Below are 22,504 nucleotides of genomic sequence, written 5' to 3'. Positions count from 1 at the left end.
GTCTTGACTAGTAAAACAGCTGGTTTTAGTCAGTAAAAAAGTTAAATGGCATCTCATTCTACACTTATCCTTCACTCATATTTTGGTTAAAATACACACTTAGTTGGTGTACCTAACTCAATTGGTACAGTGGCGGATCTAGAGCAGAGCAACCCCCCGAATATTGTGACATATTATTTTATGCATCGTGTATTCACTACTGTATTACATGCAGTAAAAAAATACATATATGTATGCCCGAGGGGGGCGGTCGCCCCTTTTCCTCCCCTCTGGTTCCGCCACTGAATTGGTAATAATAATAGTCATTTGTTAAATGATTTAATTTCCATACACAAACCATTATTTACATAAACATATACTGTTTACACTAACAGTCACACATAGAGGCCCTGGTCCAAAGATGGTGTAAGCCTATACTCAGGTAAGGACGGATCACAAACAGTCCCGGCGATGAGTGGTTCGATCGGAGAGAAGAAAACACGAAAATTGTAATCCGTGTAGTTCAAACTGGAGAAGAGATGAACAGGCATTCTGTCTGAGATCACCCACAAAGTTCGTAAACTGTCTACTCTGATATCACTGGGAAATATCAACCGTTCCTCGTCTTTCATCAAAGTGAGTAAATTCTCATTGCGGTAAGGTTTGGAGGAGTCCCAGCATGCAACAGAGGACTTGTCTATGGAGTTGTAGAACAAGACTCCGTGATCGTCCATTACGTGAGTGGAGACATGGCCGGCCGAACCTCTGGTTGGCAGGAGGTAGAAGTCTCGGAAACTGTTGTCAACTTTGGTCTTGTTCTGAAGAACTTTGGTGGAAACGTAAAAATCCCTGAAAAATTAGCTTTGTTACTCATTTTTACATACTCAGTATTAAGAGACAGTATAATTTGTACACTTGTGCATAGCTAAGCTAATTAATGGAAACTAATCACAAAATATATAGTTTTAAAATAATAATTAAAAAGAAAAACTGTTTCAAATTAATATACAGTGTGTAAATTAAGTATTGAAACAAATCTGTATTTTTAAAACTGAAATAGATAGAAATATTCTGTTTGTGGCAAAAATTGTTAACAAAGGTTCCGCAGTTTTTTACATCAAAAATATTTTTTAACCCCCCTAACAGGGTGGTGGGTAGGGGGTGACTAATTTTTTCAAATAGCAACCCCTATTGAGTGACCCCTCATTTTGAAGGATTTTTCAAAGAAACACAATGAAGCAAACCCGAGGTGGATATCTCACCCCTAGCCGAAATGGCAGACATTCCAAAATTTGATTTACTGTATGTGAAAAAGCACCAATTTCACAAATAATGGAAATAAATATGTAGGCCTATTTTAAAAATCGGAATAGATAGAAATATTCTGTTTGTGGAATTGATTGTTAACATAGGTTCCGCATTTTTTTTTTATCAACAATATTGTTTCAACCCCTTTAACAGGGTAGGGGGTGGGGGTGACCTATTTTTTTCAATAACAACCCCTATTGAGTGACCCCTTGTTTTGAAGGGTTTGTTAACAGAAAAACAATGACGCAAACCCGAGGTAGATATTTCACTCCTAGCCTAAATGGCGGGTATTCCGAAATTTAATTTTTGTAAAAAGCACCCGTTTTGGAATATCCGCATCTTTGGCTAGGAGTGAGATATTCACCTCGGATTTGCGTCATTGTGTTTCTTTTCTCAAACCCTTCAAAATGAGGGGTCACTCAATAGGGGTTGCTATTTGAAAACATCTGTCACCCCCTACCCCCTACCCTGTTAAGGGGGTTAAAAAATATTTTTGATGTAAAAAAATGCGGGACCTTTGTTAACAATTATTGCCACAAACAGAATATTTCTATTTATTTCGGTTTTTAAAATACAGATTTGTTTCAATACTTAATATACACACTGTATAGACACTGTATACCAATTTTTGGATGAACGACTCTTCAAAATTCACCTGTCATTGGTTGCTTGGATCGATATTATTTGAATAGATTAGTGACAAATGCTATTGTTGGGTGTCAGAGAGAAGACACTAGCATGAGTCTTATGAATTCTAGTGAAACTGAATACAAGTTTACTTTATGTATACTGTTGTGGACTTTTAGATGACAGTAATTAAAACAATTATGCAAAATCTTTAAATTCAATCCAATGATTAATAAAAAAATAGGTTATCCGAAACCAGTGCTCAATTTGTAAAAGATAAGGTCTCAGAACTGTAACCTATTTAATGGGATTAATACCTATTTATGTACCTGTTTATACCAATATTTTTATCTTTCCGAATGAGAGGTCCGCCATGTTCCCCCGCAGATCGAGCGCTGTCTGAAACAGCTCCACCCCTTTTATTTTGGTTAGGGTTTTTGTGTAGATCTAAGTACGACTGTGACTCTACATAAAGAACGCTAACCTGTAGCTGGACAGTGGATGAAAGAAGAGCGTCTTAAGCCCGTTGGAGTGGGGAGGACTCAAAGCCAGCCCAAACACTCCCTCGTTGCTCCATTGGTAGTTGACTCCTCCGACAGTGTAGTCGCCTGCCAGGGGGTCAGGCATGAAGTAGCCATGTTGGAACCGCCAGGAGTCGTTGGCCTGCCAGGAGTAGACTATGAGACCGTAGCCTAGAGCGTCGGCCAGGTAGAGATATGAGTTCTCACAAGAATCACCGACGTCCACTACCAGGTTGGGGATGAAGGAGTTGCTGTTGGTATCGTCCTTCCTCAGGTTGTACTTCCTCAGTCTAGTGTTTGTGTGGAGATCGAACACATGGATGGCGAGAGGACACAGCTGCTTGGTTGAGTTACCTGCAAATCATATGATTATGAAGCAACACTTGGTTCATAAGCTACATTTGTAACCATTTACAGATTTGGACTGTTCCCTTCCAAAAACTTTAAACATGACAAATGCGTAGGGTAGAGGTACGGTACACAATAAATTATGTGCTTTTGGTACTGTAGTACTATATGGCCCTGATCAAAGATTAAGATTCTTTGTTACAGTGTAGCTTTTTTACAGGGTGGCACAAACGTATTTTAAACAGCCCACCTAGGTGCTGAGGGAAAAAAATAATTATTTTACTGTGGCTGAATTTTGCTTGTGTCTATGTTGTTGTTTTTTCTATGTACGTCTGGGGGAGGCGGCCATCTCGATTTTTCTTTAGCCAAAGGTGGCAACTTTAATTACATCACCTATTAAATATTTAACCCTTTAACCTTAAAAAAAGAACAAACACATTCTTCTAATAAACAAATACTCAATAAACAAAGATAATTAAAAATAAAATAAATTAAATCTAAAGATATCAGCACTGTCGGATTGAAAATCCAAAAAACAGTTTACTTGATGCTCTTGAGGTAGATTTTGGCTATATTGTAGACTTACCCAGACCCACGGCCCCGGAGTCCAGCACCCAGAGTCGGTCACAGCGGTCCACCCGCACCCGGTACGTGGTGGTAAGCCCTTCACAGTCTCCCTCACGGTTAGTCGCCCAGTCGGGGTAGGGTCGAAGTTTGGGTGAAGTGTCCGGAGTTGACAAATCAACATAGTTCAATGTTGATGGCACTCCTGAAAGAAGTCGTGGTTGGGTGATTAGAAACTGAAGTTGTGTATGATTTCTTAATGACAGTGACATTTTATTGTGTATAGTGTAGAGATAAGTTGTGTTCTTGGGGAAGATGGACAATCACTCACAAGTATGCCTGTGAAAATCCTTCCTTGTATGCTAGTTAGTTTAAAATGTTACATGATTATTTTTTAAATCAGGTAAAGCAAATCCCATACAAGTTTAACTGGTTTCATTAGTGTTTTTTAGATTTACAAAACTAGCATTAGCCAAGAAACATATCGTTTTTACTTTTCTTATCTATGTTTTTGCCTGATGAATCACAAAATAAGTTTAGCGAATACCATATTATGTTGTCTCCTTCAAATCTGGATGTTGCTGATATGATCCCGAGCAGATAGATTCTTTACACAACACAGATTTCTACTTCAGATGAAGAACTAGACCAGGTTTTGGACATTGCAAGAAGTGTACAAAACGACAATGAATGAGGAAAACAAAAAAAGACACCAAGCACAAAACACTAAGAGACTTATTCTTCTGAAACAAATTAGAATGGTTTGTCTGACTAACCTTCTCGCCATCTTGGGACAGTGATGAAGAGCTTGTTGCGCCACACCTCGATGCCCACGGGGAGGTTGTTCTCTGGTTGGAACAGCTTCTGATTTAAAGCTGCCTCCGCAACCCAATCTTCCCCGAAGTCAAAATCCAATGATTTCCACGCAAATCTCTCCACAAAAGTTGATTGTTCTCCAAGAACAGTGTTGCAAATAGAAACTGGAAAAAAACATTTAGAATGTTATTACCCATTCTAAGATTATGGAAATATACAAACTAATGTTTTTTTTTTGTTTTAGCAAAATCTAGAATTATAAACAAAATATGGTTCCTGGTATTTTTTTAAGGTAAAGAAACAATTTAAATTAAAATAGCTAGGGGGTCAAAAAGCCATTGACAACAATCAATAAACTATGTTGATGATGTAGAAACTCATAAATTATTAAGTTTTAGTAATTATTAATTTCTTAGTGTGCCTCAAAGAACTTTAAAAAATTTGTTTTAATGTCACATCTTTAACCCTTGTAAATTTTTCAGTGAGTGAGCAATTGTTTAATTAAGCGTTTGTTTGAAAAAATAAATAGAAATAAATGCGTCTCATTCTGCTACATACCGACAAAAATTACAACCAAACATCTATCCATTTCCAACGTCTGGGTTATTTCAGATGATGCTTTCACTTATAAATGAATTCTCACTAAGGTCATTTTGTTTTGCTTAAGTTTTACGGTTCACTAAATACCACAGCAACCACTGTAGCATGAATACAGCAGCATAGTGGTTTACTCACAAAGTGTGGTCAACCACAGTTTGTCCCTGCTTTAATCGACTGAGTTTGATGAAGTGAATATTTTTTTTACGATTGTTGAAATATTTACTTCATTAAACTCAGTGATAAATAGTATTTTAGCTATTGCAACGGTTAAATTAATAAAAAAGAATTACTATCCTAATTTCTAACATCATAATAACTGAAAAACCCTAGTCTAAGTAAAAATAATTACAGTAATTTAAAATATGTAATGTGTCATTATCCACTTAATTCAAAACATCATAATCATCTTCTAAGGGCAGGAATCTCAATTAAAGGGCTGTTGTTAATTACATTAAAATATTGAAGAAACATCAGCTGTTAGATTTGAGTTTGTTTGTTTACTTTTCCCAGGGTAACCTTATATTCTACCATGGATTTCTTAATTGCATCAAAAGAAGTGACAGTAAGTTTTTCTTATCAATCAATCAATCAATTTATTTATTGAACTATAATTAATACATGCATATTATACAATAGGTGCAAAAACCATACAAGGCTTGTCTGCACCAACATATTATGAAAAACATTTTTAGTTAATCTATATATATAAAAGGCAAAGCCCTCACTGACTGACTGACTGACTGACTGACTGACTGACTCACTCACTCACTCATCACTAATTCTCCCACTTCCCACTTACCTAGGAGGCTGAAATTTGGTACACTGATTCTTTAGGCATTAAATAGGAAAACTAAGTGGTTTTTATTCTGATCGGACTCTCGGGCTCCGCCCCAGTGGCTCTGGAGTTTCGCATGTTAACCTAATGAGTACTCATATTTAAATGGAATTAATGAATCATAACAGCTGTTTCAATTAAACAAGTTGGTTCTGTTCTATGATGTTCAATAGCATTAAAGTTACAAGGATTACCAACAGAGTGCAGCACTATCATTTTTTTAAATATTTGACAACAGCTAGAATTTGAAACCAAAAGGTGAGTGAGCGTAGCGAACGAACTTCAACCCGGAGGCGAGGTAGCGTAGCGAACGAGCTAACCTGAAGGCAAGTGAGCGCAGCGAACGAGCTCCAACCGTAAAGGTGAGTGATCGTAGCGAACGAACTTCAACCAGGACGTGTGAGCGCAGCGAATGAGCTCCAACCTAAAGGTGAGTGAGCGTAGCGAACGAACTTCAACCAGGACGTGATTGAGCCATGCGAACGAGCTCACGTATGAAGTTAAACGGGGCAAAGCCCGCGGGTACAGCTAGTTAATATATAAAGTTGAGTTCAATCAGCAATCAACACAGTTCTATGAGTGTCCTAACGTGTTCCATTGAGAGTTACATGCATAATTATATTACCAAAAACCACTGATATTTAAATCCAAATCTCATGAAAATAACAATAAATAAATAACAATAAATAAATAGTATTACTAAGAAACAATGAGAAACAGCACAATAGACTATAACAAATAAATAACAATATATCTTTTCGTAAAATTATCATCAAAATTATAATGTGGGATAGTGTTCAAAACTTTGAATTATTAGTTTTAGAGTAGTTATATATATTTGAAACACAACAATTGGGGGTGCGGACAAACGTTGTGTATACAATTAAGTGACTTGGGGGGGGGGGGGGGGGAAATGCATCTGTAGAGCATATAATTAATTTACATAAAAAACAAGTGCTTAATCAACCAGCGGTTTGCATTTGACAAGGTGGCGAAGAATCACCATATCTTCTATGTGTTTTCTCCCCATGGCGAGGCACGGGCAGAAGAACTATTTGAAATAAAGCTAACAACTACCGTTAAGCTTTTGTAGGCCTATGTGAGTTACCATTGAAGTTTTTCATTTTTATGTTTCAGGAGTTGGTATATTTTCAAGCCCAGGTACTATACTCGGCGAGTGTGGCTCTGTTGGGATGAGTTTTGTCATGTGGTTTATCTGTAGTCTCATCATGCTTCTCAGTAAGTAAATGCAGGTATACTTTGTATTAATAATTATTATCATTACCTGTGCTGTGTAACAGGGAATGGACTAGCATTAAAATGTCCTTGAGAGCTATTTGTTCTATTTCTTATTTAGATAAAAATTAAAAGATCAAAAGAAACTAAACTGTTTTTAATCAAGACACAAATACAAGACAAAGAAAGTAAAAAATAGTTATTTGTGCAACTAGTGAGAAAAGTGAGCAATTGACTCACTCGAGAGAAATCCTTACTCACGAGCCGTAGGCGAGTGAGGAATGGTTTCTCGAGTGAGGCAATTGTACTTTGAACTTGAGTTGCACATTATACTTTTCCTATATTTTATTTTGAAAACTGAGTTTATTAATAAACTTTGCCTATTAGACACAGTAAAAAAAAACTTAAATTTACGATATAAATAACATGTAACATAGATTAATAACGTTGTCCATATAAATGATTTTGAATGATTTTACATGATTCTTTTAGCACTTTTATGACTATTTCATTTTTTAATTTTGATGGAAGATTATTTTTTTTTTTAAATTCGTCAAAAAATTTTGTAATAGTCCCTCTTGCACCAATCATTATGCCAATTACTGATATTGAATTTAGATTATATTTGTTTCTTAAATAAGTTTCACATTTACTATAAATTTTCCTCTTTTCTTCATCTACTTCTAGGGGTTGGTTTGATGATGTTTCGAACCTTATTGTTGGATCAATTACAATTCCACTTTTAGATTTTGTATCATAAATTAAAATGTCCAATCTTCTGTTCGATCCACCATCTTCAGTGCAATGTATTTCTTCTACTACTTGCCAGCCTTTTTTTCGTAGTTCTTCTGCGATCATTGCTCTTACAGCATGGTGTCTTGCATTACGCAGTAAGGCACCAAAGGGACAAGAGCCAAGGACATGCGGAAGGGTTTCAGGCTCCTTGCAATGTCTGCAAAGGGTTCCATCCTGGCTTCGCCCTGGTACGCTGCGTACTGGTACAACACCAGATATCATTTTTAATGAAGTGATCCATTCTCCTGTAGTAAGGCCATTTTTCAAATAAATCCATGTGTTGCTACTAGGCACTTCTTTGAATAATTCTATTCCTCTACCTTTACATGGTAATTTAGACCAAAGTTCAAATTCTTTCAACTGTAATTTTGATCTCAAATTTAAACCAATTCTTTTTTTCTCTTTCAATTCAAAATCATGTGTAAAAATATCATCAATTTCTATTTGAAGTTTTTGAAGTGACATGGTAATTCTTTGGGGGATGTTTATTAGCTCGTTTACATGGCTATTTTGTACGTTTTTTAGAATTACACACATATTTATATGCTGTATAGAACTTTCCCATTTTGCTCGAATTATTCCCAGACCTTTGAACCTTTTAGGGGAATATAAGAAAGAATTGGGTGTGTCACTTGGTAGAGTGAGAATTTCTTTTACTGCACTTCTAATAATTTTATCGATGTCCTCAAGAAATGTAATACTTATTAATTCGTTTGGTGTTACTTGCAAAATATATGTTAGTCTAGGCCAGAGGTACTGATTTATGATATTCAATTTCTGATTTGGACCTAAAACATTAGTTCCAACTAATCTTTCTAGATCTTTTTGAAAGTTTTGTATAACTTCACACCTATCAAAAACTATTTCATTTTCAAAATTTACACCAAGATATTTAATTTTTTCCCCAAGTTTTAGAGTATTGAATTTAATAACATTTTGTTCATTTTCAATGTAGATGTCCTCTTCAACAAGTTTACCTTTCTTAATATTAATTATTTTTGATTTATTTATATTAATATCAAGGTCAATTTGAGAAAGTAGTTCTTTTGTTGTCCTAATCAATTTAGACATTGATTTTTCTGTGTTAGAGAATAACACTATGTCATCTGCAAAGGCAGCGATGCTAATATTGTCTAAATAAGAATTAATGTTATATCCAAATTTGTTAGATACTTCTTTTTCTGAGATAGTATTTAAGATATCATTTATAGCTAGATTAAAAAAGATTGGAGAAAGGGGAGACCCTTGAAAAACACCTCTTTTCAATAAAATTTTTTCAGATTTAGTATTTAATTACCATAAAACAAATAAATTGGTGAAGAAACATAACCTATTTTTACACAGAAGTGAACTTTTAATATAACATTTAACTGAAGTGACAAATACAACAGTACAACAGCTGACCAGCTGATTTACAGCCAGTGCTGCCAACGTGTTTCGCGCGCATACGACGTTGCCTGCATGTTACGCGCTCACTATTTCGTGCCTTCACATTGCAAATCTGGAGTGAGACAAAGTAATTAGAGTGAGACAATGTTAACATTGTCTCACTGATGAGCGAATTGGCCACTTTGCTTTCTCAAATCAGTGAGAGAACATGTACATTGTTAGGTAACTGTAGGAAAAAACATATGGTTAAATAATAATTAAATAACCATAGAGGTTGAACATCTTTTCCTTTGAGTTTTTTTTTTTTTTTTAAGTTTATTCAGGAAATCGTTTGGTAGGTCTTAGAGAAAACTATGGAGATTTTCTAAACAATATCAGCCATACTTTAAACTCTTTTGCATGATCAAAAATGGACATAAACATGTGTTAAAATTTTTATCAGCTGATCCATAAAGATGATGAATCTAGGAGGGGGTACGTTTTATTTATTATTGTGATTACTGCCTTTCTGTATCTTGGAATATGAATAGAACTAGACGTTCCATTCCCACTTTAAAGTAACCAGTTTTCTAATAAAATATGTGGAATTGAGTCACTGCGGGGATGTTCTGTTGTAAATTACTTATTTTTTATTAATTAATTACTTATTAATTCATGTGCCCTTCATTTTCCAGCAATCCTACCTTTTGCTGAGTTATGTTCGGTAGTTCCGAAGACCGGAAGCCAATACATCTACATTCACGAAGCCTTTAAAGACTTCCACCCATTCTTCGGTCATACTCCTGGCTTTCTCTTTTTGTGGATCAACTTCATTTTCCTCAGACCCATCACTGCAGCCATCCACAGTATCATCTCTGCGGACTACATGTGGGCAATCATAGCTCCGGCTGTCAGTGCTGAATTCGAAATGGAATTTAGCTTCTTTATTAAATTCCTCATAGGAGCGTTTTTTCTATGCAAGTATAAGATTTTTTTTGCAAACAGTGTTCTTATTTGATTTAGGTTATTTTAGAAGAGTTTTACAAAATAGTTTATAGTCTATTATGGATTAGTTTAGTACTAGTTGTCAATATTAAGTTTTAAGTTTTTGAAGTGGATTACCACTTTTTAAGCTGGATACCATAAAACTATTGTTTGGTATCTATTATTATGTTGATTATTATATTATGTTAATCAATTGTACTGTTAAAACTGAAGATAAAAGGAAAACATGTAAAATAGAAGTTCTGCGAGTTTATAAAGGCAATCTTCAGGCAGACAATTCTTGTCACGGCCACCTTTATCTCCAGGCGTTCGAAGTGGCATCACTGTCAGTAGTGCTGTTACAGCTGTTTTGTTTGGAGGCAGCTAAAGCGTATTTTTTTATGAATACGAAAGCTTGGTTACTGGGCTATGAATATTACTCCATTTTAAATGTACAGAAATAGATTTTCAATTATATTGTTTTTGGTTTAGAACAATATTGTTTTATTTTCAATCTTCTAATAAATTTATATTCATAAATTTTAATTTTAATTAATAATACTACGAAAATGAGCGGGTGTCACCTGCCTGCCATGTTAGCTTACGGGACATTTGGCACTAAACTGCACTACTTGCTACATTGCCAATTCTACTGAAGGAATGACATGTTAGCTTTGTTACTAACTACGATCAGCTGGTCCTTTAGTGAGTTATAAAAAAAATCCTTCTATAAATAATAATTTCAGTTCTCATGGGATTCATCAACTGCCACAGCATCAAGACCTACGCAGTCACCCAGGACTTTATTGTGGTTTTGAAGATGATGCTCTGTCTCTCACTGATTCTGACTGGAGCCTACACGTTCTTATCAGGTTTTTCACAGCATAATTCAGATGAAAAAAATACCATCCCTAATATTTACCCCTAGAAAACTTATATGAACCTATTTTATTTCACAGTGCACTTCACTGATGCGTCAATGATTTGGTTGCCTTTGTATGCTGGTAATTTTCAAATAACACTCAGACTTGACTTTAGTGACTTGAATGGACCATTAATAAATAACAGTTTTGAAACAGGTCATAACATTATGGAAAGTCACTATTGCGTTATTTTCTTGAACATTTAAAAAAAGTTTGATTAAGAGGGTTCCACCCGGTCAATTCAAGATGGTTGCTAATTTTTCTAAACATGCCTCTACGGTACAAGCTCTCAACACTCTAAAACTAATTTGTTTCCAATGGTTGTGTGGTTTTTGTGTTCTTAACATATCAGAGCAATGGATGGGGATAGTCAATGTTTAAATATTATTTATAAGCTAAAATAACATGTAAAAAAGACTAATTTACATAATGATTTTGTAAATACCTAAATAAACAATTACAAAGTTTCAGTTCATCCAGGGCATAGTTTGGATCTTTTTGAATATTTTACAGTTTATTTCAACTCGATAAACACTTTAACAAATGCCACGAGGTTCTTTTTTGTAGGACCATGTTTACGTGGTAACCAGTCGGCGGGTGGAACCCTCTTAACTAAGACTTAGATAGATATAATGGTAAACATAGTAAACAATAATTCTACTTATTGGATTGATAGATTTTTGCAAGACTATTTTTGCAACAGACTAATTTCAATTTATTAACAAAACTCAATACACTTGTTTTTCGAGACAAATGATTATCAAAATCAATTGTTGCGAATCTCCTCGGTTGCAAAAATGATTTTGTTTGTCAGGTTTAATAATAACTATATTTGAACTTTTTTGCTGTGCAAAATCTTGTCATTCTTTATTAATTTTTCCCAATAGCCTCAATTACAGTGTGAAAATTCAAGTCTAGTCATGTTATAGTTAATTTTACAGTTAAATAAGGAAATTGGCTTTTATAAATGAAGTTTGTCTTATTTATTATTACTATTGGGGAAACATTTTTCAGGCAAATTCTATGCATGCAATACAAAAGTATCTTAAGGCCAAAATGACCGTAGTATCGTTACAGTTGTAATCCGAACAAACCATCAATGATATTTTTGAATGGTTACCTTATCTGTTCCAGAACAAGCCATAGAAGTTGACATGGGGTTTCAGAATACTACATTGGAGCTGGCCAATTTACCGTTTGTGCTGTATACTGGGCTTTATGCATATGACGGCGCGTAAGTTCAATATATACAGATATTTTCAATTACTTTTATTTGGTTGGTAGTACCACACACGCCGAATATGTATATTTGCCATTAGTTTAACTGATAGATATAAGAAAATAGCAAAAGCAACTGTTTGAAGAACTATTTTGTGGCAATATATATTGAACCATTTATACTTTTAGTTTGATAATTAATTAACAGTTTTGGATCTTTTCTGTTACAGGGCTACAATAACAGGAGCTTTAGAAGAGATTGAGAATCCTGATAGGTAATTTATTGTTATTATAATATCTAGGTTAACAATATTGTTTGTAGTGTGCTTGAGAACTTGTTTTTGTTTATTAATGAGTTATTATTTTCAGAACAGTTCTAAGAAGTCTTATTACGGGTCATGTAATAATATCAGCTTCTTACTTTTTCCTGAACCTTTCTTTTCTGAGTGTCCTGACCCCTACGGAAATTGTGTCAAGTAATGCAGTTGCTCAGGTGGGTAAACCACAGACAAGAAAAATAATAATTTGCACACTTTTTATAGTATACCGTTACATAGCCTCCAATACAAGGCTGCAGCGTTGATGTGCGTCAACATAGCACCAGCCGGCCTGTTGCCTTAGCAATAATAACAAACGTTTAAACATAAAGCACAGAAGCTCCACTTAAGTGCAAACAGCTGTTTCAGCAGAAGAGACCGCAGTGTTGCCACTTTTGTCTTGCCGCAGCCTTGTATGAGGTCATGATAATATCCATAAAGCCGCGTTTACACGAGGCCAGTGTAGCAGGCAGGTAACAGGGCCTGATGTATTTCATGTTACCTGAGGTATAAGTAACCTACCCATCAACTGGCTTCGTTTAAACTTGGCTTTACTTCTAGGACTAGGACATTTTAAGGTGGACACTTGTAAAATTGTTTGAGATCACGTTGTGGTTGTAGGCTCTTATTACAATGGTAATGAGGTTTACAGTCAACTAAGCTGGTAAAGCAAAATTTTCGGGAAAATAATTCCTGTAATTATGCTCCATGGCAAATGATAGTCAAAGCTTCAAGGTCTGCTTTTCTACAACAGATTGGATTTTTAATACACAAATTTGAGAAATTCAGTACATATTGATGTTAATATCCTTATAATTTCCCAATAGGTACCTGTAATTATTTCATAGAATAAAAGTAGTTTTCCAACGTAATTTTTATGAATATCTTAAGCTATTCTTTAAGTATACCTCCTCAAAAAGCCGAAACATAGCAGGTGTCTGGTTAGTAGAACGTTAGACTTCTTTTCTGAAGGAAGCGTGTATTCAAATTTCGTCAAACTCCATTGGCTTATTTGATATTGATAATAAACCAGTGGCTCAAGCCCGCCTGGAGCTGTAAAAAAAAATTATGGGTCTCTCGTGGAGAAGAACTTTTTCTGTTTTGTAAATTCCCCCCACTAAACCCATACAATTTATATTTGATTTAATCATTGAAATACAGGAAGTAACTTCTCAATCCTGGTTTTATGAATAAAGTATTGATTTTCAATAACTTCAAAAAACCTTAATAGTAGTTTTCATCACTAGGAGCGAAAGTGGCTATTCTTGGTACACAATCGTGTGTTATAGGCGAGGCGCAGCCGAGCTTGAAAATACAATTAAGGTGCAAAAAGAGCTCCGTGTGACGAACAAATATTTTCATAATACTGTGGAAATAGCCGAAATAACCTTCTAATCATTACAAAATTAGACCACATAATTTGAGGTTATACAAATTTGTCATCAGTGTTTGAGTGAAAATTTAAAAACGTACGTTTTCAGGAAACACACTTTGCAAATTTTTTCCCCTTTTTTCAAAACTTTTATTATTTTTTTGATTTCATTAACATTTGAAGTTTCATAAAATGTCCATGGTAACGCAATATCTTTGGTAGTTTTTTTTTTAAAAGAGCATCTTTAGTGGAAAAACACAAAATCCTGTCACGACCATAACAGACGTTTAAATGAATATTAAAAATAGTTAATATTATTTTTATAACTATGTTTTGCTATAAACTAATTTACTTTTATGACCATTATACATTAAAAAGGTCACTGAGCTTTTAGTATATTTGGTCTTTCTAGAAAAAAATAAAAAACTCAAAAAAATTGAAAAAAGCGAATAATATCTTTTTAAGTTTGTATAACTCCGAAAAAACTTACCTGAGACCCGAAAAATCGTTATGTTTGCATAGAGGCGTGCTTCTTTTGTGTATAAAACATTAAAATATGACGATATTTTAATTTTTGAAATTTTTATGACAGAAATCATAAACGTGATGGTCAGGGACAAGCGGTACGGTCGTGAATTTTATAAAAAAATCTAAATCTTTCTAAACAATCCTTTAATTATACTATTAGTTATAATAAAAATATGTGTTTCAATTGAACTAAACTGTTCAAATTACAATTATATTAAAGTTATTGTCACGACCAAACACACTATAATCCATAAGGCTGGATAGGTCGTGAAAAAACCCGCGATGGTCGTGAAACTTTGGTCGTGAAATTACGTGTTATTTGGCTCTGTTCTGGCGGTAGCTCTGCACCTCATGTTCGAGGATACAAAGTGGACTTCTAGGTTAATCTAGCAATTGAAATATCTTATAAACAAAAATTAACACCATGTCTACTTCATCGAATGACTATGTACGGTCATGGACACACCAAAATTACAAAAAACACAACCTTTCCTGTATTAATCTTGTAATTCCTCCTTTCAACTCGAAACGACCGGCACTACAATCCTGACGTACACCCCGAACTAGTCTCTAAAACCAACTGACTCCATCAACGCCAGGCTTGCCACTGTCGTGCTCCAAAGTTGAAAAATTTTCCCAAATGGTCGTGACGCCAAATCGAGGGACAGACTTATTATGTCATGGTAGTCAGTTTGCAATGACAATAAAATTATAATATGCTCCTTTTTTGTAAGTTTAATAACCATTGATGACATAAAAATATGGTTTTATATATTGCTGCATGAATAATTAGTCTAAAAACAGCGTGAAAGTTGGAAAATGTACCCTAGGGACACGTCATGGTCGTGAATTTCGAGACTTTAAAAATACGAAAAAAATACCTAGAACCTATTTAAAACCAAATAAATGTGTGTAACATGTTGCCCGCATCCCAAAAAATATTAAAACACATAATAATAAACTACAAATCTAGTAGCTACGAAGTAAAAGGCCAGGGACATGAAAACGTACGTTTTTAAATTTTCACTCGTTTACATTATTCTGTTGTTTATAATCATAACTTAAAATATCATGTGATTAGCAGCCTTTCCATAATATACTGATAAAATTTTGAGATTAGTGAACCAAAAAATTTACCTTGTGTTTTTTTCTGTTCCCTATTTGAAGTTACCCGAAAACGATGATTTCTCAGACAATTTGCAGAACAAAAAACTGCTGTTTTCCGGACAGTATGATTAAAAAATATATCTTATAATGTTGTGAATAATTACAGATATTTACTGATAAACTGTTTGGTCCAAGAGTGGCGTTCTTTGTATCAGTCTGTGTGTCGCTAAGCACGGTTGGAGGGAATTTGGCCAACATCTTTTATTCCGCGAGGTAAGTCTAATAGTTTAGTTATACACAAAGAGAAATATGAAATTTAGTATGTACCGGTAAATAAAAGTTTTCTGGAAGACCCTGTGAGATAGGAATTTCCACAGAGCGCTTGACGCTCAAGCTCTTCCTTGCTGTTGATCACAAGTATTTCAATATTTCCGACACAACATACTAAGAACACGGTTGTTCCATAAGCAAGTTTCCTCTGTACCTTACTTCTCTGTTGGTATCCTTAATAACATATGGGCTAATACTCTTTAGTTTTTATAACAGAGAATTAGTAATAATTCACCAAAAATTGCTTAATTTTGGTAAAAAAATATACAGTATTAGTGAAAAGAAAGAAATATAAGAACATCAAAACACTCATGTATCATATATAAATCTACTTTTACCATAGATAAGTCTTCATATAAAAGGACTAGCAGAGTACCCGCCCTTCGTACGGGGTTGGCATGAGTATAAAATGCTTATTGCGGTTATACTCATGCTTTGCGTTTGCAATGGGAGAGGACACGGTTTAAGAAAATTTTGTTCTATAAATTTATGGTATGCTATAGTATAGCACATCTACCATAGCCATAATGTTCTACACTGCACCTAAACAATAAAAAAGTGAAATTCTCATTTTCTACAGCTTTTTGTTGCTAGATGGTTCAAATTAGATGTTGTCATAAATGAAAAAAGATATAATTATGTGTAGTTGAAACAGCTGACAAAATTCTTGTATTCCTTTTAAATATGAATACTCATAAGGTTAACATGGGAAACTCCAGAGCCACTGGGGCGGAGCCCGAAAGGATTTTTGAGATAAGAATGCGTCTATATGTTAATCGGAAATATGAGCTATATAATCACACCAAATTTCAGCCCAGTCCGACCAGTATTTTACCTGTCACAAACATCCATCTATCCAAACTTTCTCACTTATAATATTAAAAAGATCTTATTTTTGTGTGTTTTGTGAGTTTCTACACCAGTGGATGACGAATCTATAAGGGTGGAAGTGGTACAATAATTGTTATGTATATATACTCATCCTAATCAATTCAATTATTGTTCAGATTGGGTTATGCAGCGGCGAAAGAAGGTCACATGCTACAGTTTCTGTGCTACATTCATAAGACCAGACTAACCCCAACACCTGCAGTCATTTTCCAGGTAAAAATATATTTTTCGTTGCTCAAAATAATCTATTTTAATGAGGAATCCCTTAAATTTCTACAATGTTTGTTTCTGATCAACACCATTTTGTTTCCAAACACCATTTTTATGAGTATTGTTATGGTAAATAGTATGACAGTTCCAGAAATAGTAAGGGATTTTGTGTGACTAAAATTGTGTAAATTTGAGAGGAAAGCCAATAGTATATTTAGATCAAATTTATTATTGTTTATTGTTATTTTGAGCCATTAAAAAATTAATGAAAACATCAAAAGCCAAAAACATTGTCGAAAATATCACAGTAACGACAAGATCACCATGCCTCCAATTATTATGTAAGGTAAAGAAATATTTTTAAATAATTCTAGAGATTTTTTTCTAGACGCAGCTATGTTTGGAAAGAAATTTGATAACCAGTAAAACTTACATTGATTTAAAAAATTTCACACCCTTTTAGAAATTTTGCAAATTTTGTGTTATCTTTTTTGTGAGTTCCATGTGTAATGTTTTGTGAGTTGTTTGTGACAAAAAAGTTATCCCATATGGACCAGATGTTGCCAATTTTTTATCAAAAAAGAACAGTGCTAGTCCCAGAATGTGAAGTTACTACCTTATTTTTGTTGCTAATATAGTTGATAGCTCACATTAAAGTTGTCCCATCAGTTTGACTTAAAAAAAGTTTGATCAACACAATCTGTGGCTCACATCAACTACGATGATTTTGATTCATAAACTAGCGACAACTTTAAGATGGAGATGGTAAGTTGCAGATGGAATGTCTAGTTGTATCAATAGTCAAAGCTATTACTAACTTTGTTATTTAACTTAGGTTACACTTTCAATGGTATTTTTCCTGATCGGAAAGAAGACAGAAAACTTGGTGAATGCCTATTCCTTTGTCCTATGGGTATTTTACGGCTTCACAATGGCAGCTCTGATGATCCTACGGGTTAAAAAGCCAGACGCACATCGTCCTTTCAAAGTAAGGGTCAAAAATAAAAGAAAACACAGCATTGATTACATACAGTTGCTTTGGTCTAGATGTTCTTGTATCATATTATTAAATTACTTACTAACTAGAGCAAAAATGATTGAAATAAAGTGAAAAATTTCAATAAATATAATAAAGGTGTAGATGACAAAGAACTAAATGATAATAAATTTGGTTGTGAATATTCCTAAGGTACGTAGGCTACTTTCCAAATATCGTAAAATTATAGACACATCATTCAATTGTTAACACGTTCGCTGCGGGCCATCAAACAGCAGGCGTAGCCCCAGTGCGGCGCAGCCCGCAGCGTCGAACAAACCCGATTGCCGGGTGATTGGCTCTCATATTTCGGTATGACGAATAGCAAATAACGTGTGGTGATGTCCTGTTTTATAACAAGAGTCGACGTAGTTCGCTAAACACTCACATATAGCAGCACTGCTTGGAACGTAGCCGGTCCCATCGTATAAACAATTGGAGGGAGAAAGACGGGACAAAAAGTTGATTTTTAAGTTTGCCAGACGGGGATTTTATGGGGAAATTTTACTACCAACCTACAACACAACAAAAAGCAAGTCACCCACTACACGCTAACGTGGAAACATTCTGCAAAGGGTCGTAAACAAACGCACGTGGCGCGCTCGCCCACCCCCATCCCGCCCCCCCTACTGATAACGCGACAAAAATAGAAACCAAGGTCACCACGGTCATTCAACTGTGTCAACGCAGGTGGCTACAAAGTATTAGTTCGAAATATCAAACGGCTGAGCCACAGGAAAATATTGAATTTCAGGAGGACCCAAGTATCCATATGGATACCGCCGCACCCAATGTGTTAACCAGACTTGTCACAGCGAAGTAAGAAAGAGAGGATAAATTTTAATGGTGCACTTAAGTGGTATCTAGCACCAGTCACTGGTGTCTAGAGCATCTATTCGCCGTCCCGATCCGCTCTTCTTTCACCATATTAACACATACCCCCCCTCACCTTCACTTACTACAGCGGGGGTAGGAATGCCCCATGTGCTACAAATGCTGTACAAATCTGCTATGTTGCCATCGACGTTAGTGCTCTTCCTTGTTCGATAGTACAATTCCGCCCCAACATACCAAAGCTAAACGCACGGTTGTCCCATAAGCTTGTTTCCTCTGTATCTTACTTGTCTGTGCTTTTGTAAACTAAAACTAGACCATTCGTTTATGGACCAGCGTAAATTTTTTTATATTTGTTATTTAAGAACATACAACACATTTTTACTTTCTCCCCCTACACCATAGTATATGGGAAAAGTATTGTTTTCATAAAAAATGTTGAGTTTGAGTTTTGAGTGGATATATCCGTTTTGGGCCCCCCTGGACCCAAAAAAGTGGTTTTCAAAGTGATATTTCTGTGTGTGGATGTGTACAGAGCTACAGACCACACCTGTAGTCAGATTTTGATGAAATTTGTCTTGTATGCACTAATCCATGGTATCTCTAGGCATTTTTTTCATTTTTTTGAAATTTTGATTCTTAATGGTGATTTTCCCATAAAAACCCATAAAATAACGGAAAAATCCAATTTTATTCAAAATGGCCCGAACTATTTTGATAATCATTTAGTATTTTTTAGTCTTTTAAATTGTGAACAAAAAGGTAGAAGTCCCATTCCTGTAAAAATTAGGGCTCAAAAATTATTGTAACTTATGATATTTAAAAAAAAACCCGAAAATAAAAATTCGATAAAAAAAAAAAAACTGTTTTGATTAAAATTAGTTTGTTATGGTCCTGTAAAACTACGGTTAGAAAGTTATTGCAACTTTTGTGAATCTCCTTATAAAATCATAGTTAGTCTACTCCTACCGCTTACCCAACGGTTTTTAACAAGCTAAATGGGAAAAAGTATGTGTCAGATTGCTGATACCGTTTATTTCTTCATATTTGGATAGTTCAGGTTAATCAATCCATTCTGGGATTTTTGCTCACCCTGTTTTACGTGACATTATCTGTTGATAGGTTCCTCTTGTGATTCCGTGGACTGTTATGGTGATTTCTTGGCTCCTTGTTGCCGCTTCCTTTGTCACCCAACGCTTCACAGCCTTCATTCACATAATCGTCGGTTTGGTCGTCGGAATACTCGTGCAATATTTTTTTGTGTTCAAGAAAAAGCGTATTTGGGGCCTTGGTGAGATAAAGTTTTTGCAAGAAATTGTATTAATTCAACAATAACATACATATCCTCTCCTGTTCCGGTCATCTCCTGGTCTGGGTGTTACATCTTCTTCTGTCCCTCCACAATTTCTTTTCCTCCACTTACTGCCACTGCACTCCTCTTTAACATCTTGTCTCATCTCGTCAATCCACCTTCTAGGTCTTCTTCCGTTCATGTGAAGCTCACTCATTTTTTTGGTGAACATAAATAATAGGTAATCATAGTAAATTATTTTATCTGATTTTGCCAGTGATTAACTAAAGGTTGAACCATTGTTTCTAAATCATACAGTAAGGAATAGAAATACAATTACCTGGGAACCAGGAGGAAAATATAAAGAGGGTTTATAGTTTTGGTAAACCAGTTTTGTAACTGCTGCAGTATATATTTTAACAGAGAAACAAACTTATTCTCTCAACTCTTACAATATCAGTCATGTGGTGGCTCAAAAATGTGTTATAAAGAGCAGTAATGAAAGTAAACCTAAAAAAAAACAGAATAAGTTAAATTAATTATTTATCAATCAAAAACTCGTTTTATTATTATAATCAAATTAGGTGTTTAACTTTTAAAAATCAGCTATCAAGTTTCAAAATAAAAAAAATATAGAAGAGGGTGTTATGAAAATAATTAAGTACAGTCGGGACCACATAAGTTTGCAGTTGGTGGCAGCCAATCACAAGACAAGGCTAGTGAGACGTTGCTACATCGCCAATGACAACACTAATTAAAATATACAAAGCAATATTTTCAAATCAGCTGGTATTATTAGATTTGGCAACACCGCACCATTCTCATTGGTTCATTCAAAACCATATGGTAAATAGGCTCCTCCCTCAACTGCAAACTTGTGTGGTCCCGACTTTAGTTAGCTGCGACAAAAAAAGTTGTAGAAAACCCAATGGACAGAATTTTACTATAGTATGTAGTATGTCTAGTAAACAAGCCACAATTAGTTATTAATTTATACTTATTTATCTCTCTTATTTCAGCCAAAATCACGAAAAATCTGGAAAAATGGTTGGATGTAGTTCCTCCGTCTCAGTAAAGCAAGAAATCGGCTACACCTTTTGTAAAATAAAATGTGTTCTGTTACCAGTAATTAGTAAGTCAACAGTCTACAGTATTCAGCATCATTGTAGGACCTTAATAAATAAAATTTATGTTTTATCATTTTTCAAACTTTGTTGATGATTCTTAAAACAAACTGGAATAACTTTAAGTTATAATAAGTTTTTTGTGCCCAAGGCAAAAAAATGAAATCTTTACCTCTTACCATGAGTGCCCACAGGGGGGGGGGGCAAGGTGGCTTATTGCACCCCTTAAAACACAAAACCAAAAATAAAATTGAGCTATGAAGGGTTTTATAAAATACTCAATACATTTTTTAAAACATAAAAAGGGGGAGGGCTATTTCCTCAGCCCTTGGAGCAAGATACCAGTTATTTGCATCCCTTGAGAAAATGTCCTGCAAGGCTTGCCTTGGCTCTTACTACGTGGAGTGGCAATAGTATGGAACTTCATAAAACGTTTAGTTAGTTAATTATTGTTTGGAGAGTGAATTTAATTTAGTAACATTTGATTAAGGTCTAGATTAAATCAATGAAACGATACTTAAAATAAGATTGTACACTGAACAAAATAAAATCTTATGTGAGTTTCCTTACATTTTTTGCTACGGGGTCTGGAGGAAATGAAATATATTATTTGCTTGTTTATTGGTAGGTTTTGGCGTTGGATAAGAAAATGTTATCAATAATGTAGCTAAAGAATTAAAATTCTTTTCAGCAACTTGATATGGGAAGAAAATGTTGTGTTTATGAGATTTCTGGACTGTCTGAAGATTCTTTAATCATGTTAAATATCGGGTTTATTCATACCAAATCGTAAATCGTAATTTGTACACGTAAAAACTTTATTTTATCTTGTACAAATTTGTTTACTCAGTTAATTATAAAATTAAAAGGTATAACCACACCAAGGTGTATAAAAGATCATTTATATAACTTGTAACCAACAATTGTAATTTAATTGTGTTAAATTAGTTAAACAATTAGTAAGAAAAACTATTGAAAACGATCTGCTGTAAAGCTAAATTCAGAGAAATGAAGTAACAAATATATAGAAATTGCAAAACTCATGTTAACAAGTTCACTGCCGCAATAGTACTTAATTTTTCATTCACTTGGTTTCTTCCCATAGACTGCGGCGCAAATATGCGACAGCTGGTCACATTAAAATAGACTGATCGTCGCATATTTGCGACCCTTCTATTTGAAGGCCTTGGATTCTCTGCAGTGGTCTACAGAGATGTCTGTCGCATTTGTGCTTCACTTGGTCTGTGGATATGATGATTAGTGACATATGATAGTTGGCAAAACTGTGTTTTACCTTGCTGCATCACTGGCCCGTGGTCTGCAATGTACTGTTAACCAAGTG

The 22,504-nt window shown here is 34.7% G+C and overlaps 2 protein-coding genes across 2 annotated transcripts; one reads left to right on the top strand and one right to left on the bottom strand.

Moving 5' to 3' along the window:
- Nucleotides 1-374: 374 nt before the first annotated feature.
- Nucleotides 375-9,870, bottom strand: LOC128995542 (protein yellow-like). The gene is made up of 7 exons (XM_054420560.1): nucleotides 9,799-9,870; nucleotides 7,702-7,829; nucleotides 6,884-6,888; nucleotides 4,124-4,327; nucleotides 3,370-3,552; nucleotides 2,399-2,789; nucleotides 375-828 (listed from the first exon to the last, which is right to left on the bottom strand). Exons 1-7 carry the CDS (start codon nucleotides 9,868-9,870, stop codon nucleotides 375-377), a joined length of 1,437 nt encoding a protein of 478 aa, XP_054276535.1.
- A 21-nt stretch (nucleotides 9,871-9,891) lies between these two features.
- Nucleotides 9,892-21,179, top strand: LOC128995038 (b(0,+)-type amino acid transporter 1-like). Its single transcript, XM_054419911.1, has 9 exons — nucleotides 9,892-9,974; nucleotides 10,728-10,853; nucleotides 12,039-12,138; nucleotides 12,353-12,397; nucleotides 12,492-12,615; nucleotides 15,613-15,719; nucleotides 16,784-16,880; nucleotides 17,713-17,865; nucleotides 21,058-21,179. The coding sequence occupies exons 1-9, from the start codon at nucleotides 9,926-9,928 to the stop codon at nucleotides 21,094-21,096; spliced, it is 840 nt and encodes a 279-aa protein (XP_054275886.1). The 5' UTR covers nucleotides 9,892-9,925; the 3' UTR covers nucleotides 21,097-21,179.
- The last annotated feature ends 1,325 nt before the right edge of the window (nucleotides 21,180-22,504 follow it).

This window comes from Macrosteles quadrilineatus, unplaced genomic scaffold (assembly GCF_028750875.1).
Source record: "Macrosteles quadrilineatus isolate MER2022 unplaced genomic scaffold, UCM_ALF_1.0 Scaffold_5__1_contigs__length_97177068, whole genome shotgun sequence".
Classification (NCBI taxonomy): domain Eukaryota; kingdom Metazoa; phylum Arthropoda; class Insecta; order Hemiptera; family Cicadellidae; genus Macrosteles; species Macrosteles quadrilineatus.
This window is presented reverse-complemented; position numbering and strand designations above follow the sequence as displayed.

Coding starts and splice junctions, on each gene's coding strand:
- LOC128995542 (XM_054420560.1), bottom strand. CDS start 9,870: ATGATACTGTGGATGGCTGCAGTGATGGGTCTGAGGAAAATGAAGTTG. Junction 7,830..9,798: donor ACAAAAAGAGAAAGCCAGGA/GTATGACCGAAG, acceptor GTGTTGTACCAG/TACGCAGCGTACCAGGGCGA. Junction 2,790..3,369: donor CTCCGGGGCCGTGGGTCTGG/GTAAGTCTACAA, acceptor TATGATTTGCAG/GTAACTCAACCAAGCAGCTG.
- LOC128995038 (XM_054419911.1), top strand. CDS start 9,926: ATGGAATTTAGCTTCTTTATTAAATTCCTCATAGGAGCGTTTTTTCTA. Junction 16,881..17,712: donor CACCTGCAGTCATTTTCCAG/GTAAAAATATAT, acceptor TATTTAACTTAG/GTTACACTTTCAATGGTATT. Junction 17,866..21,057: donor ACGCACATCGTCCTTTCAAA/GTAAGGGTCAAA, acceptor CTCTTATTTCAG/CCAAAATCACGAAAAATCTG.